The sequence below is a fragment of the Cebus imitator genome, unplaced genomic scaffold (genome assembly GCF_001604975.1).
Source record: "Cebus imitator isolate Cc_AM_T3 unplaced genomic scaffold, Cebus_imitator-1.0 Scaffold201, whole genome shotgun sequence".
Taxonomy (NCBI): domain Eukaryota; kingdom Metazoa; phylum Chordata; class Mammalia; order Primates; family Cebidae; genus Cebus; species Cebus imitator.
In genome coordinates this window covers 1,509,386-1,522,800 of record NW_016107516.1, presented here as the reverse complement: position 1 = coordinate 1,522,800, position 13,415 = coordinate 1,509,386, and the positions used below count along the sequence as shown (strand labels likewise).

At 37.2% G+C, this 13,415-nt stretch overlaps 1 protein-coding gene across 4 annotated transcripts in view; it reads right to left on the bottom strand.

Annotated features, from left to right (window-relative positions):
• Positions 1–13,210, bottom strand: part of BTLA (B and T lymphocyte associated) — a 35,810-nt gene extending 22,600 nt beyond the window's left edge. The window contains exons 1-2 of one of the 4 annotated variants that reach the window (XM_037745452.1): positions 13,126–13,210; positions 11,386–11,574 (exon numbers count right to left, since the gene is read on the bottom strand). In XM_037745452.1, coding sequence (XP_037601380.1) covers positions 11,386–11,473 — 88 coding nt within the window. In that variant the 5' untranslated portion in view covers positions 11,474–11,574; positions 13,126–13,210. Of the gene's footprint in view, positions 1–11,385; positions 11,888–13,125 lie in introns of those variants that run through there. The other 3 variants (XM_017547783.2, XM_017547782.2, XM_017547784.2) reach the window with 3 other exon arrangements.
• Between the last annotated feature and the right edge of the window lie 205 nt (positions 13,211–13,415).

The following is a 13,415-nucleotide window of genomic DNA, read 5'->3' as shown; positions in this document are numbered from 1 at the left end:
TTATGTGTTAAATTTGCCAAGCCAAAAATTTTATACATCACAATTTATACCCTTTCCACTGTTTTGAATTTTAAACACAAATTAAAATTCAAGAAGTTTGCACCAAATGACAACAATGAAAAAGCTCCTGTTCTGCTTCGTCTCAGCATTCTCTGTGGTATTATTATTTATTTAAAATTGAATGTTCAAAGGCCGGAATATGTAGTACCACAGAGACTGGGGACACAGAATGTCCCTGGAGGAAACTGGAGTGATCTGGATGTTAGAAATTTACTCTCAAAATGAACACAGGTAGTTGAATTGTACATGTCCAAGGCCAGCTTTATAACTGGGAAGCTCTCTGAGTTAACTTGCAAGTAGAATGCACTGTTTGTCAAAGGATATATACTACAAATGTGTTAATTTGAAGTTTACATATATGTTATTAAAACTCAACAGTAACCATAGTAATTATTTAGAACTTAGACCAAAAATATTTTTAAGGATAAATATTTCGCCTCTGACATTGTTCAGATTTGCTAGTACGTGGTGATAAGTAAAAGAAAATAAATTTTTAGTTGTTTTTCAATTCAGTACAGACAATGGACCCACTCGTTCACACCCATGAATGTGGATATCCCACTGTTCCTGACATGTTAGTAACGAGACAGTTTCTAGCACAAAGAGAGGCACTTTTCAATTTTGCCATTAGATTTTTATTTTATTATCTTGGATATGATATAATCTCTCAGAGCTTTCAGATCCCCCAATAGGAAGATAGTCTTTCTGGCTAGGTCAATCAGAAAAGGCTTCTTGAGGGAGGATGAATCTCTTTCTTCCCCCAAGCCAACTCCCAGGCAAACTTAGTCCTCTTCCCATTATTACAGTATAATACCATCATCTGCCTAATCACATTGGCTAGAACCTGGGGAGCCATCTTAGTCTCCTTCCTTTTTACTGTCCCATTCCATCAACCACCAAGTTAGATGGATTCAGGATGAAAAAATGTCTTGCATTTTTTTTTTCCATGACACTGCCTTAATTTGAATCTCATTCTGTTTCATGTGGATTATTGTCACAGCCTACCAGTGGTGTTCTATATTTCAAACTTGGCCTAGTTGCCCTCCCTCCACCTCAATCCATTCTCCACATCACTGTTACAAATTCCATTTTGAAAATTAAAATCCAATCACAAGATTTCTTGGCTAAAACCCTTTAGAGAGTCCCTACTGCCTGCAGAAATGTGTCTAGACTTCGTCAAATGGCATTTAGCCCCTGCTTCTTTATGCAAGCTCACCATATCCTCATATCCCCACTCGTAGCAAATGTCTGATGCAATTTTGTGTGACATGCATCACTCTTTATAATTACATATGTGCTCATGTTTCTGTCTTCTATGTAGTCTGCTACTTCCTTGACAGTGTGTTACCTGTCTCTGCATGAGGAGCTGGACTTAGAACTAAGTATAAAGGTGAGGAAGCATGATGTGCCCTGAGACTGGACAGAAAGATGTTAATGGAGCAAATAATCCCCTGTTCACAGCTCTAATTGTTTCTATGTTGTACTGGCTGCACAGCAGAGACAGCTAAGCCCTTAGAGAGAGGCTAAAAGGCATTGAGGTGAAGAACATATGCAGCTCAACATACCTTATAGCAGTTAAATTATAACCACTAAAGAAAAGCTAGACTTTACAAGTGTTCAGTTTGAAAGGCCTGATTTATGTCCACTCAGGGGTGGATATTAAATATATTCAATAACTGACACTCCATGGACATCCAGCTACACAGACCAGCCAATCAGAAAGGAGTGCCAGCCACAAACAACTGTATGGTCTTGTAACTCCCAGCTGAGCAAGTGTAGTTGCTGAGCTGAAGAGAGTAGGTAATTTCTGAAACCAATTAGCCATTTAAAAAAAAAAGAGGGTTGTGATTATGAATCTTTTGTAAAATACTATTATTTCTTATTTTTAAAGATAGTACTTTTTATTATAACCATTATTATGAAGAAAATCTCACCTGAGTTTCACTATGTCTCCATTGAAAAATTCTTACAAATTTATGGAAACTTCAAAGTGGTTACAGCCATTGAAAGAAATGAATGACTGTACGGAATGCAGATTGCCCTAACTTGAGCTAAGAAAGTGTCAGAGTTTAACATAGAAATTAAACTCGTGATTTTTTGAGAAACTAAAATGATTACTAAAGGTCTAATACACCAATAACTTTCGATGACATCAACCAGGATTTTAGCTTCTATCAGAAGATACTATCATAGGCAAACAGCAATTAAACAAAAACTTCAGACACATGCTGGGGTGGCCACAGAAGGAGTGAAGTCTTTATACTCAGGAGCAAAAAGGCCTCCAGATGGTACGTTTTGACTTACTTTAGAAGGCTGGAATGGTAGAGAGCAGGGGAGAGGGAAATAATCTGTCCTGTAAATCTTCCCTTGCAAATTGGAGTTTAGAGATCCCTTAAGGCTGTGGTTTGCACATAGTCCGGGAAAATCCACATAGCAATAGCAGCCATGGAACCACACTACAAAAATCTTGGGAGGACACTGACTTGCATACCTTGGGAAATCACACATGCGGCATCAGAAAACCCAAATGGTATACTTTCTCATCATAACCTAGCTGACAGACGCTCACAAAATCAGAAATGTGGTGACATGAGGTTAGGGTGGGGGAGTTCCACCTCATATAGAAAATACTCATGTAATGTGTTATGTAGTGTCTATTGAAGTTATTACTTTAATTCTGTGGTAAATAAACCCACTTTGTAAGCCAGATATTCCCAGAAGTGCAAGGAATACCTGAGAAAAATTAAATAAGAATGATGCACACACATGTTAAAATCAGAGCTTCTACTATAAAAGTGACTATTGCTACTTTAAGGAAAACCCTGTGATTGTTGTCATGAGTACAATGAAAACTGACTGACCCCCAGTCCTTAATGGGAAATGAAAGTATATTTACATACATCTCACCTGAAAAACAACACTTAAGGTAATACAGATCACAGACAAGGATGTAGTATGTAATAGTAGATTTAACTTATTTTCTGTGGATATTACCTGACATTGGTCTTTAGACAAGAAGAACCATTTTCTCCCTGTGTAAACACACACGCCCACACACCCACAATGTAAAGTTTCCTTCACAAAAGTGGAACTGGAAAGTATTAATGCCAAGAATATACAGGGCATAAATTTATATTTATTCCCATTATTTTGAAAAAAAGAAGAAACTATGAAACAAGAAAATTGAGAGAATTTTCACTATCATCTTTTATTATTACTTTTTAAAAATCCCCTTCTTACAAAAATATATCTTATATTCATATATGAAACCTTTAAGTTTGCTTTCATATGGTATTAGCACACTTTGAAGCAATTTATTCTAGAGTTAGAATTTCCTATTGTTAATGTAATATGATTATTTGGCAAGTATATTTGAAGATCAATCTCTTCAATGTAGCTGTATTGAGCAATTTAAGACTTTAAGCCATAAATCTCTTGGTTTTATCACATTTGGGATAATTCTGAACTTGTTTTGTCTAAAATTAGTCATTCTAGTATTTGTCATTGCTTTTTCTGACACTCAAAAAAGCTTACAAAGTGCCCATGTCATTTCTTCTCCTTGAAATATTTAAGAATAGAACAAGAAGAGATCTTTAGAGGTCATGAGGTCAGATGGCCAATGGAAAGTTTAAGTTACATTTAGTAGATCACCTCTAGAATCACTGCTACACATTCTTTGCCACTTACCCACAAATATGCTGCATCTCACATTATCTAGATGCTGCAGACCCAACCTAAATCTGTCTTAACAGGAGGAAAAAAAATATGACTAATATTTTCAAAGTTCTTATTATGAGGCCGACAGTTTTAGATACCAAATATGTATTGTTTCATTTGACCCTCACAATGATTTTATGAGGGAATTACTATTATGGGCTTTATTCTCAAGTTGAGGAAACTGGGTATTAGAGAAGATAAGCCAGTTTTCCAAGGTCATCAACAGATGGGAAAAAGAGTCAAGACTAGGACTTTAACCTAGGCCTGGCTAACTCCAAAGCACAAGCTCTTATCCAGCAGGGTTATTGTGAAAGTAAATCAGAACATATAGAAATGCTCTTAGCACTATGCTTGGCACATAACAACAACAATAAGTACCAGATGTTGTTATGTTTTCTGATTGGATGAATTTAGGGAAGTAACACAGAAGTTGAGTCATTGTCCAGAGCTGTAAAGCCTGTGAGTGGTAAAGGCAAGATGGAAACCCAGAAGGCTCTGCTGTAAAAAACTACTCCCAACAACCATTCTAGGGATCTGCAGTGGTACACAATAACTGGCATATACAACAGGTAAAAAAAAATTTATAGAAAGAAGAAAGGCAGCATATCTAATATAAGCATGTTCTTCTTTCATGTGGGAGGGGAAATTCTACAGACATATATTAACCAGGTAGGTTTGCCTTGGTCAAAACTAGAAAATTGAAAGAAACTTTGTCCTTTGATAATTTTCTATACTTGCTTTCAGGACTTCTTCATTACATCTCTACCAAGTCACAAATGTCCCCTCGCGGTTCTATCCTATTGGTCACTGACTTTGCTTCTCTAGGCCAGAGGATTCATATGCATTCCAATTCTTAGAGCCCTGTATATTCTATGAAACAAGGATGAGTTTCTGGTGGAGTTTTAGTTGGTCAACATGTAATTATCATGATTAAAAGCCTTAAAAGCTTTTAGCTTTTAAAGAAGCTAGTAAAAGCTTTTAGCCAATTTAATGAGTCCTAAAGAAAAATGATTTATATTGACAATGTAGAAAATATCTCTGGTCCAGAGAGACTTTGATTGCCTGCGACACTTGGGCCCTGTCCTTCAGAGAGGCTGAATTTTCCACTTTGGTCACAGGGACTTCAGGAAGAAACATAGGGCAGCAAATGCAGAGAGCATACCTTAGAAGCTGTTGACAGTAGCATCAGTGAACACCTCTGACATTTGATCAGAAACCAACATGAGTATTTCTAAATATTGACTTCTGTGATGTTCAGAGTAAGTGTGGCTTATGTATCATGACTGGAAAGGGAAAGTCCATCTCTACTTTCTTCCCAGATATTTTCTCGCATCTCTAACACATTCTACCACAGAGATCACGCTGAGATTCACTGACATTTTCAAAGCCCTTGAAGATACTTAATAATACCTATGAGGAAAGAATTTGCTAATTGTCCTCCAATATTAATTCCCATCTTTTAATATTATAGAGGAAAATGAAATGGGGCCATAACCCCCCAGCTAAAAATCTCAATGCCCCAGCCTCCCTTGCAGCCAACTTCTGGATAATAGGCCATCTGTGATGTGTGTGAGTTCCAGGTTGTCCTTATAAGATGCACATGGTTAAGAAGGCAGAAAAGAGAAATTAAAGGGCTCTGCCAGCTAAACCTGATGTTTTCCTGGGACTGATCTAACACTCTTCTGGACTCTGTTCTAAGTGAATCTCAAATTATGTATGTTTAGATTCTGCATATACTGAAAATGACGCCTCTGTATGCATACACGCAGACACATGTACACAAGCCACTTCTTCCATAGAGATAAACATGTAAATCAGGTCCATAACCATGACAGTATGCCAGAAAGGTACAAAATATTGAGCCTATTTTGAGGCAAGAGAATGGAGAATATTAGAAAAGTGAAGCAAATCTCATATGATACAATTCACTGACACAATACAACTCTAGCTGCATGACTCTCAAACACTATTAGCATCCCTTGTTGACTGAGGATAAGACAGATAATGCTTTTGGTGTTTTTGTCACAAAGTTTTCATGACAAAAATCCCAAAAGAAATTGCAACAAAAGCCAAAATCAACAAATAGGATCTAATCAAACTGAAGAACTTCTGCGTAGCAAAAGAAACTATCATCAGAGTGAACAGGCAACCTACAGAATGGAAGAAAATTTTTGTAATCTACCCATCTAAAAAAGGTCTAAATATATCCATCTAAAAATATCCAGAATTTACAAGGAACTTAAATAAATTTATAAGAAAAAAACAACCCCATCAAAAAGTGGGCAAAGGATATGAACAGACACTTCTCTCTCTCTCTTTTTTTTCTGAGTCAGAGTCTGAATCTGTTACCCAGCTGGAGTGTGGTGGTGCAATCTTGGCTCACTGCAACTTCCATCTCCTGGGATCATGCAATTCTGCCTCTGCCTCCCAAGTACTCTGTTACCCAGCTGGAGTGTGGTGGTGCAATCTTGGCTCATTGCAACTTCTATCTCCTGGGATCATGCAGTTCTGCCTCTGCCTCCCAAGTAGCTGGTATTACAGGTGTGCACCACCAAGCCCAGCTAATTTTTGTATTTTTAGTACAGACAAGGTTTCACCATGTTGGCCAGATTGGTCTTGAACTTCTGATCTCAAATGATCTGCCTGCCTCAGCCTCCCAAAGTGTTGGGATAACAGGCATGAGCCACTGCACCTGACCTAAGCTGACGCTTCTCAAAAGAAGACATTTATGTGGCCAATAAACATAAGAATAAAAGCTCAACATCACTGATCATCAGAGAAATGCAAATCAAAACCACAATGAAATACCATCTCACGCCAGTGAGAATGGCGATTTTTAAAAAGTCAGGAAACAATAGATGCTGATGAGGCTGTGGAGAATTAGGAATGCTTTTACACTGTTGATGGGAGTGTAAATTCGTTCAGCCGTTGTAGAAGACAGTATGGCAATTCCTCAAGGATCTAGAACCAGAAATACCATTTGACCCAGCAATCCCATTACTGGGTATATACCCAAAGGAATATAAATCATTCTACTATAAAGACACATGCACTGGTATGTTTATTGCAGCACTATTTACAATAGCAAAGACATGGAACCAACCCAAATGCCCATCAATGATAGACTGGAAAAAGAAAATGTGGTACATATACACCATGGAATACTATGCAGCCATAAAAAGAGATGAGATCATGTCCTTTGCAGGCATATGGAGGAAGCAGGAGGCCATAATCCTCAGCACACTAGCACAAGAACCGAAAACCAAACATTGCATGTTCTGACTCATAAGTGGGAGCTGAACAATGAGAACATATGGATACAGAGAGGGGAACAACACAAACCAGAGCCTGTTGAGGGTGGGGAGGAGGGGAGGAAAATTACAGGATGGGTCAATAGGTTCAGCAAACCACCATGGCATTTGTATATCTATGTAACAAATCTGCACGTTCTGCACATGTGTCCTGTTTTCCTTTTTTTTTTTTTTTTTTAGAAGAAGTAAAGAAAAAAAAGTAGATAATAATAAGAGTAATTTAGAGAAGACTTTTGTCAACTCCAAATTTTTATTTCTGGTTGATTCCCAGTTGTCACCCAACGTTACTTTAATGAGACTATTAAGCTAATGAAATGTTGGACTAAAAGAAAAAAAAATTAGCTAAATATACACATCACTTGATGACATACCATGCACTATTCTAAGTGTTTTACAGAATTAATTCACCTAATAGTCACAACAATCTTATAAGATTATTCTCCCATTTTTTTTAGATGAGAAAACTGAGGACCGGAGGCTTTATAGTCACAAAACTATTAAATGGCAGACATAGAATACTAATCCAGGCAGTCTGGCTCTAGAGTCCCTGATCTTAGCCACTATACCACACAGCTTCTCCAAGGAAAAAAGAAAATGATTAATTTTATTTTTTGAACCTGATTAAAAATGCCTGTAAACATTTTTTTTTTCAATTCTGAACTCTACATAAAAATGAAACTCACAAATAATGGAAATTAAGTAGGAAAGTCCCAATGAGGCAAGATAAACAGCTTTTGACTTCATCTTTATAGTAGAGGAAATTTTGGTAGTAGGACAGAGGAAGCAACAAGAAATTAAAGAACTTCTCTGTGATTGGAAAGTATATTCCAGGCTGCAATCACCACAGGGTTAATCTGTTCATGCTTTAATTCAAGAAGTCCTGTAACCGCAGGATGCATTCCTAAACATTTATTTAATATGTGGCAGGCATTTTTTTGTAATAATACATAGGCACTTGGCAGAAGACAGCTCTATCTCTAGCATTCCTCCATGTGCACATTTCAATAGGAACAAATAGCTGAAGCCATAGAAATATGCTTTATAAAGATACTGTGCTACAAAGCCTGAACTTCAAGGAATGACAGACAATTGCAGAGCACCATCTGTCCCAGTGTGTCTTTTTTGACCCAAAGATATGGCCAGTTTGTGGTAGAGCAAAAAATCTGCGTGGCATGTGGAATACGGTGTTTAAAAGCTGATCCATGGACCATACTGGGCTATCATAATAAAAGGAAAAAATGACATAGGCCAGACCAAAATGGAAACATAGCTCTAACCACTGTATTCTCGAAAGAGCCAGAATACAGGTGTTCTTACCTTACTGAACCAGACTAAGATTGCTTTTTAAAAAAATCACAATAACCAGTAATCAATCAAAGAGTTCTAACTGCCTTTATTCTGGATTATATATGGTGCTAGGCGATACCCAGACATTAACTGCAGTGTTCCTGCCAGCCTAAAGGTAGAATCCTTGGTTGTCCTCAACTGAACTAGAGTTTAGCGCAGCCTCAGACAAATGGTCCAGGACAACAGGCCAGGCAATGGACAGAGACACTTCCACTTGCAGTCTAGTTCTTGCCAGTATGATCTGCCCAAGAAGGGAAGGTGTTGACATTTTTATTGCTTCTATCAGGACAGAAATTGTATGCCACACACTCAGGGGCAAGTTTCTCTAATTTTTTGGAGAAACACAAAAAGTAAGCAAGCATATTTTATAATAAAGGAGGACTTTAAACAGGTAGTTTGTAAAGAATATCACTTTTTTCCAGCCTTATTATAGATGCAGCCTTACTCCTAGGAACAGGGACACGGATCTCACATTGCTTTGAAGTAGGAGGAAAATCTTCAAAGATTACCTTTAAACACTTTGAAAATGTGTTACTGTAAAGAACTCAGCAATTAAGTAAATCTCAGGAAATCCCCAAGATAGAAGGTAATTAATGTGGTTTTAAGAAATGGAGCCATCAGCTCTGCCTGGAAGAACAAATTTCACCAAATGTTCCTTCTCTCAACCTATAGCCCCAATTTAATGCAACTGATGCTGCAATCCATTGTATCAACTGCTATATAAGCTATCTGACCAGCACTTCATTCAAGTCTGTCTTTCTTTCTTTCTTTTTCCCTTTCTTTCTTCTTTTTCCCTTTCTTTCTTCTTTCTTTCTTTCTTTCTTTCTTTCTTTCTTTCTTTCTTTCTTTCTTTCTTTCTCTTTCTTTCTTTCTTTCTCTTTCTTTCTTTCTTTCTTTCTTTCTTTTCTTCTCTCTCTCTCTCTCTCTCTCTCTTTCTTTCTTTTTGAGTGCAGTGGTATGATCTTGGCTCACTGAAGCCTCACTTCCTGCCTGGGTTCAAGCTATTCTCCTGCCTTGGCCTCCCAAGTAGCTAGGATTACAGGCACCCCCCACCACACCCAGCTAATTTTTTATTTTTATTAGAGACAGGGTTTCACCATGTTGGCCAGTCTGGTCTTAAACTCTTGAACTCAGGTGATCCAGCTGTCTTAGCCTCCCAAAGTGCTGGGATTACAGGTGTGAGCCATGGCTTCTGACTGCATTTCGTTTTCTGAATAATTTCATTCATTATATTTTGGGCTAAATATATTGCAAAATATATTGTACTTATTTAACTTTAAAAACTCAAATATTTTAAATAATCATGTTAAAACATACTTCTTATTTAATTACATGGAGGTTGCTTGGTGAAAATAATAAAGGAAAAATAGCACTAACATTTTTCGAGCTTTAAATATGTACACTTACTATGCTAGGCACTTTACCATATTACTGCATTTGCAGTCTTCATAGTGGCCCATCATTTAGGTACAATTATTATCTCAATTGTACAAGTGAGGAAACTAAAGATGAGAGAAGAGACTAAATCAAGACCATATAGTAAATGGCGGAGCAAGTAAATTAACCCAGTTCTAACATCCAAGCTCACTTTTGCAAACACCAGGTTGCACATTAATAAATGTCATACCCCACCCTCAATGCAGTTTAGTCCTGAAACTCATTGGTCTTAATTTCACAGAGGGTAGTTTATGTATCCTTCAAATGGGGATGAATTCTATTTAATAATTTGACTCCAGTTGTAGCTATGTGACTACAGGCATCTGATGGAAGGTGAAAAAATCAGCTAACCATCTAAGCACCTAGTCAACTTAATACTAGATACTTGCAAACATAAAAATGCTTGGGTAGCTAAGAATTTTTTTACTTTGCACTTGGTTGTGTGGCATCCTGGCATCATAGAGACAAATTCCGAACTATACAGTTTAAAATTACAGATGGACTTTCCATAGAACCTCAGTGACCAGATTTTCTAATTTAAAATTGCAATACACAAACTGACAAATGTGTGCTTGTGAGTATAATAAGACAGAATATTTAAAACCTGAAAAATTGCTGGGTGCAGTGGCTTACGCCTGTGATCCCAGCACTTTGGGAGCCTGAGAGAGGTGGATCACTTGGGGTCAGGAGTTCGAGACCAGCCTGCCCAACATGGTGAAACCCTGTCTCTACTAAAAACAAAAATTAGCTGGGCATGGTGGCAGGTGCCTGTAATCCCAGCTACTCCAGAGGCTGAGGCAGGAGAATAGCTTGAACCCTGAAGGTGGAGGTTGCAGAGAGTCGAGATTACGCCACTGCACTCCAGCCTGGGTGACGGGAGCAAAACTCTGTTTCAAAAAAATAAAATATAAATAAACCCTGAAAAATCAGAAGCTTTCGATGAGCTACTCATAGGGTTTCCCTCTTGGCGATATATGGGTTCCTATGTTAATATAAGGTAGCAAGTGACTTTTCTCAATCGGTATTCTCAAGGCATACACCCCACTGAAGCAAGTATAGAGATTTTATTTAGAGACAAAATTATTTGAGAGTAACTCCAACATCTGTCCTACCCAACTGAGCACTGCAACATTCTACTGCACTCAGTTTAGAAAGAAAGCTATCTATTCATCATCAGTAGGACAGCCAGAGCATTTTTGCAAGAAGTAGTGATAGATTTGTACTTAACTATTTATAGCATCTACTCAGTTCTCTTTTCTTACCATCAACCTGTTTTTTTAAGAAAGCTACCCAAGCTATGGATGCAATGCCTATGTTTTAGGCAGGTGAATACTATGTTCTAACTTGGTTTATGCTCTACGACGCCTTCGGTAAGCAAATGTAACTGCTTGGTTTTATCTACGATTACCCACTTAGCACAAACATTACACTGGACTAAGTTCAGCAAGGAAAAATGTTGCCTCCAAGGCTCCCTGAGAAATAAAACCAGAAATAATCTAAGCAGGTGCCTTACCATGGATTCTCCAGATGTCCAGATATGGGATTAGGAAGAAGACCCAAAATAATTTCCCAATTCCGAGCATGGCAGGCAATGTCTTCATTTCCGGCACATAGCAGGGATGGAAAAACTGCTCAAGTAGAAGTCTTCTCTTCGTCCTCTGAGTTCTGCAGAGTTGGGTCAGTTTACCTACCCCAGTGGCATCTGTGAAATTAAAAAAAAAAAAAAAAGAGAGAGAGAGAGAGAAAAAGGTGGTAAGAGAGAAATGTAGGAAGAGCCTGGATGATTTTGTGAAACAAAGTGAACAGAAAGACAATGTGGTACTCTGTTCTGTGGTTTTTGCTTCTTGTTAGGTTGGCTGTTCACTTTCAAACACTGATCTGCAAAGCACCTCAGTCCTTAACTTCTCCTTCCGCTCTACTACCTTTTTGCCCCAGCTTGAGGTTTTTCCTGCGCTCAAAGTGAAATGAGCAATTAAACTTTAAAGAAATTTACATTGTTGCAGTCTTTGAGATTTTAATCAAATTAAGTCAGGAAATTTATGTTAAAACTATCAATAGTAACTATATACTTTCCCCTTTGTGATAGCCTGTGATTATGAAACTTCTTTTATGTAAAAGATTTTAGGTTTCTTTTTTTTCCTGTACTTGTCACGGTAAGATGAGGATGCCTATTGTCATTAAACCAGTGAAGACTTATCTGAGGTTATGGAGAAAATGAGTGACAGGAAGCACTTCCTTAACAGAAAAAGGAAGATCAGTCGTCTTTAATGTTTGGATACATATCAATGGAACAAGATCATCATTAATATTGGCTACATGTTCTCTCTAGAAAATAAAGTTCTAATCTAAAGGAGATCTTGAATATCAATTAAAGGAAATTTCCATTTTAAACATTCATCATACAGTTGTTGTCTTAATGAAGTAGAATAGAAACCGTAAAGGAAGAAATGGAAAAGTTCAAGATCAGATGGCACAGGCCACCATAAGGCTGTTTTCTCCACAACTACTTGTAATAACTAGCTTAGCTTATAGGAGCTAATCAAATTCACCTGCTGTTTGAGACTCCAAATGAGAGATCTAGATTTGTGGCATTTGCGGTCATTGACAGAAATCGATTATGTAAGTTTTTCCTCAGATACTGATGATTTTTTTCCAAGGCCAAACTTCAATGGTTTTAAGTACGTAAAATTAAAAAACAGTTATCACATATTTATTGATTCAAATAGACAATGTGCTATGGTTGGAGATAAATGATGAATGAGTTGCTACTACTGCTGATTTTAAAGAACGCATTCAGCCAGTATTACTATTTCCTCACATTCACCTTTAGTGTTGGTCCTATAATATAGTATAATACAGAGAGGCTACACATAGCCTTTTAGAATTTTCATTACCAATCAGATAAACATCCTGGGAAATATTTGTGCAGTATTTACACAGCTCTTTCATTTTCCTGTGTTCACAGTAGAGTAAAAGCTTCCTGTGGCAGCTGAAGCAAGGCTTACTGTCCCTTTAAAATGGTGCACAGGTCAAAAGCCATAGCCCATAAGTTCAGGATATTGTCCCAAACTGGAGAGAGGTCGTGTTAACTTTATCTCAGCTTTAAACTGTTATGTCATTATTTTAAATATTTTTTTCATATTAAAAAGTCCATACTAATTAGACAAAATTTGGAAAAACCCTCATGTAGCATCTAATGTATTTAAAATATACATATATATATATATCTTCTTGCTTTTATTAGCATGCCTACCTCTTTATCTCTCCACAGCTAGAGTCCTGAGAGTCCCACTGTAGATAAAACTCTGCGTCAGATTCTCACTCCCATCTTTGTTCTGGAAAAAAAAAAATGGAAAGAAGCTAGACTCAGAAATTTGTTATTCCAGTAACAACTCAGTATTGCCTTAAGCTTATAACTTTTGTAATCCCATCATAATTATGTATCGTTTAAACCAAAAATTATAATTTTCATTTACATTTGCAAATTTAAAGAATTTACTACATTCTCAAAAGCGATTGCATTACATATTGAAACAATTTTAA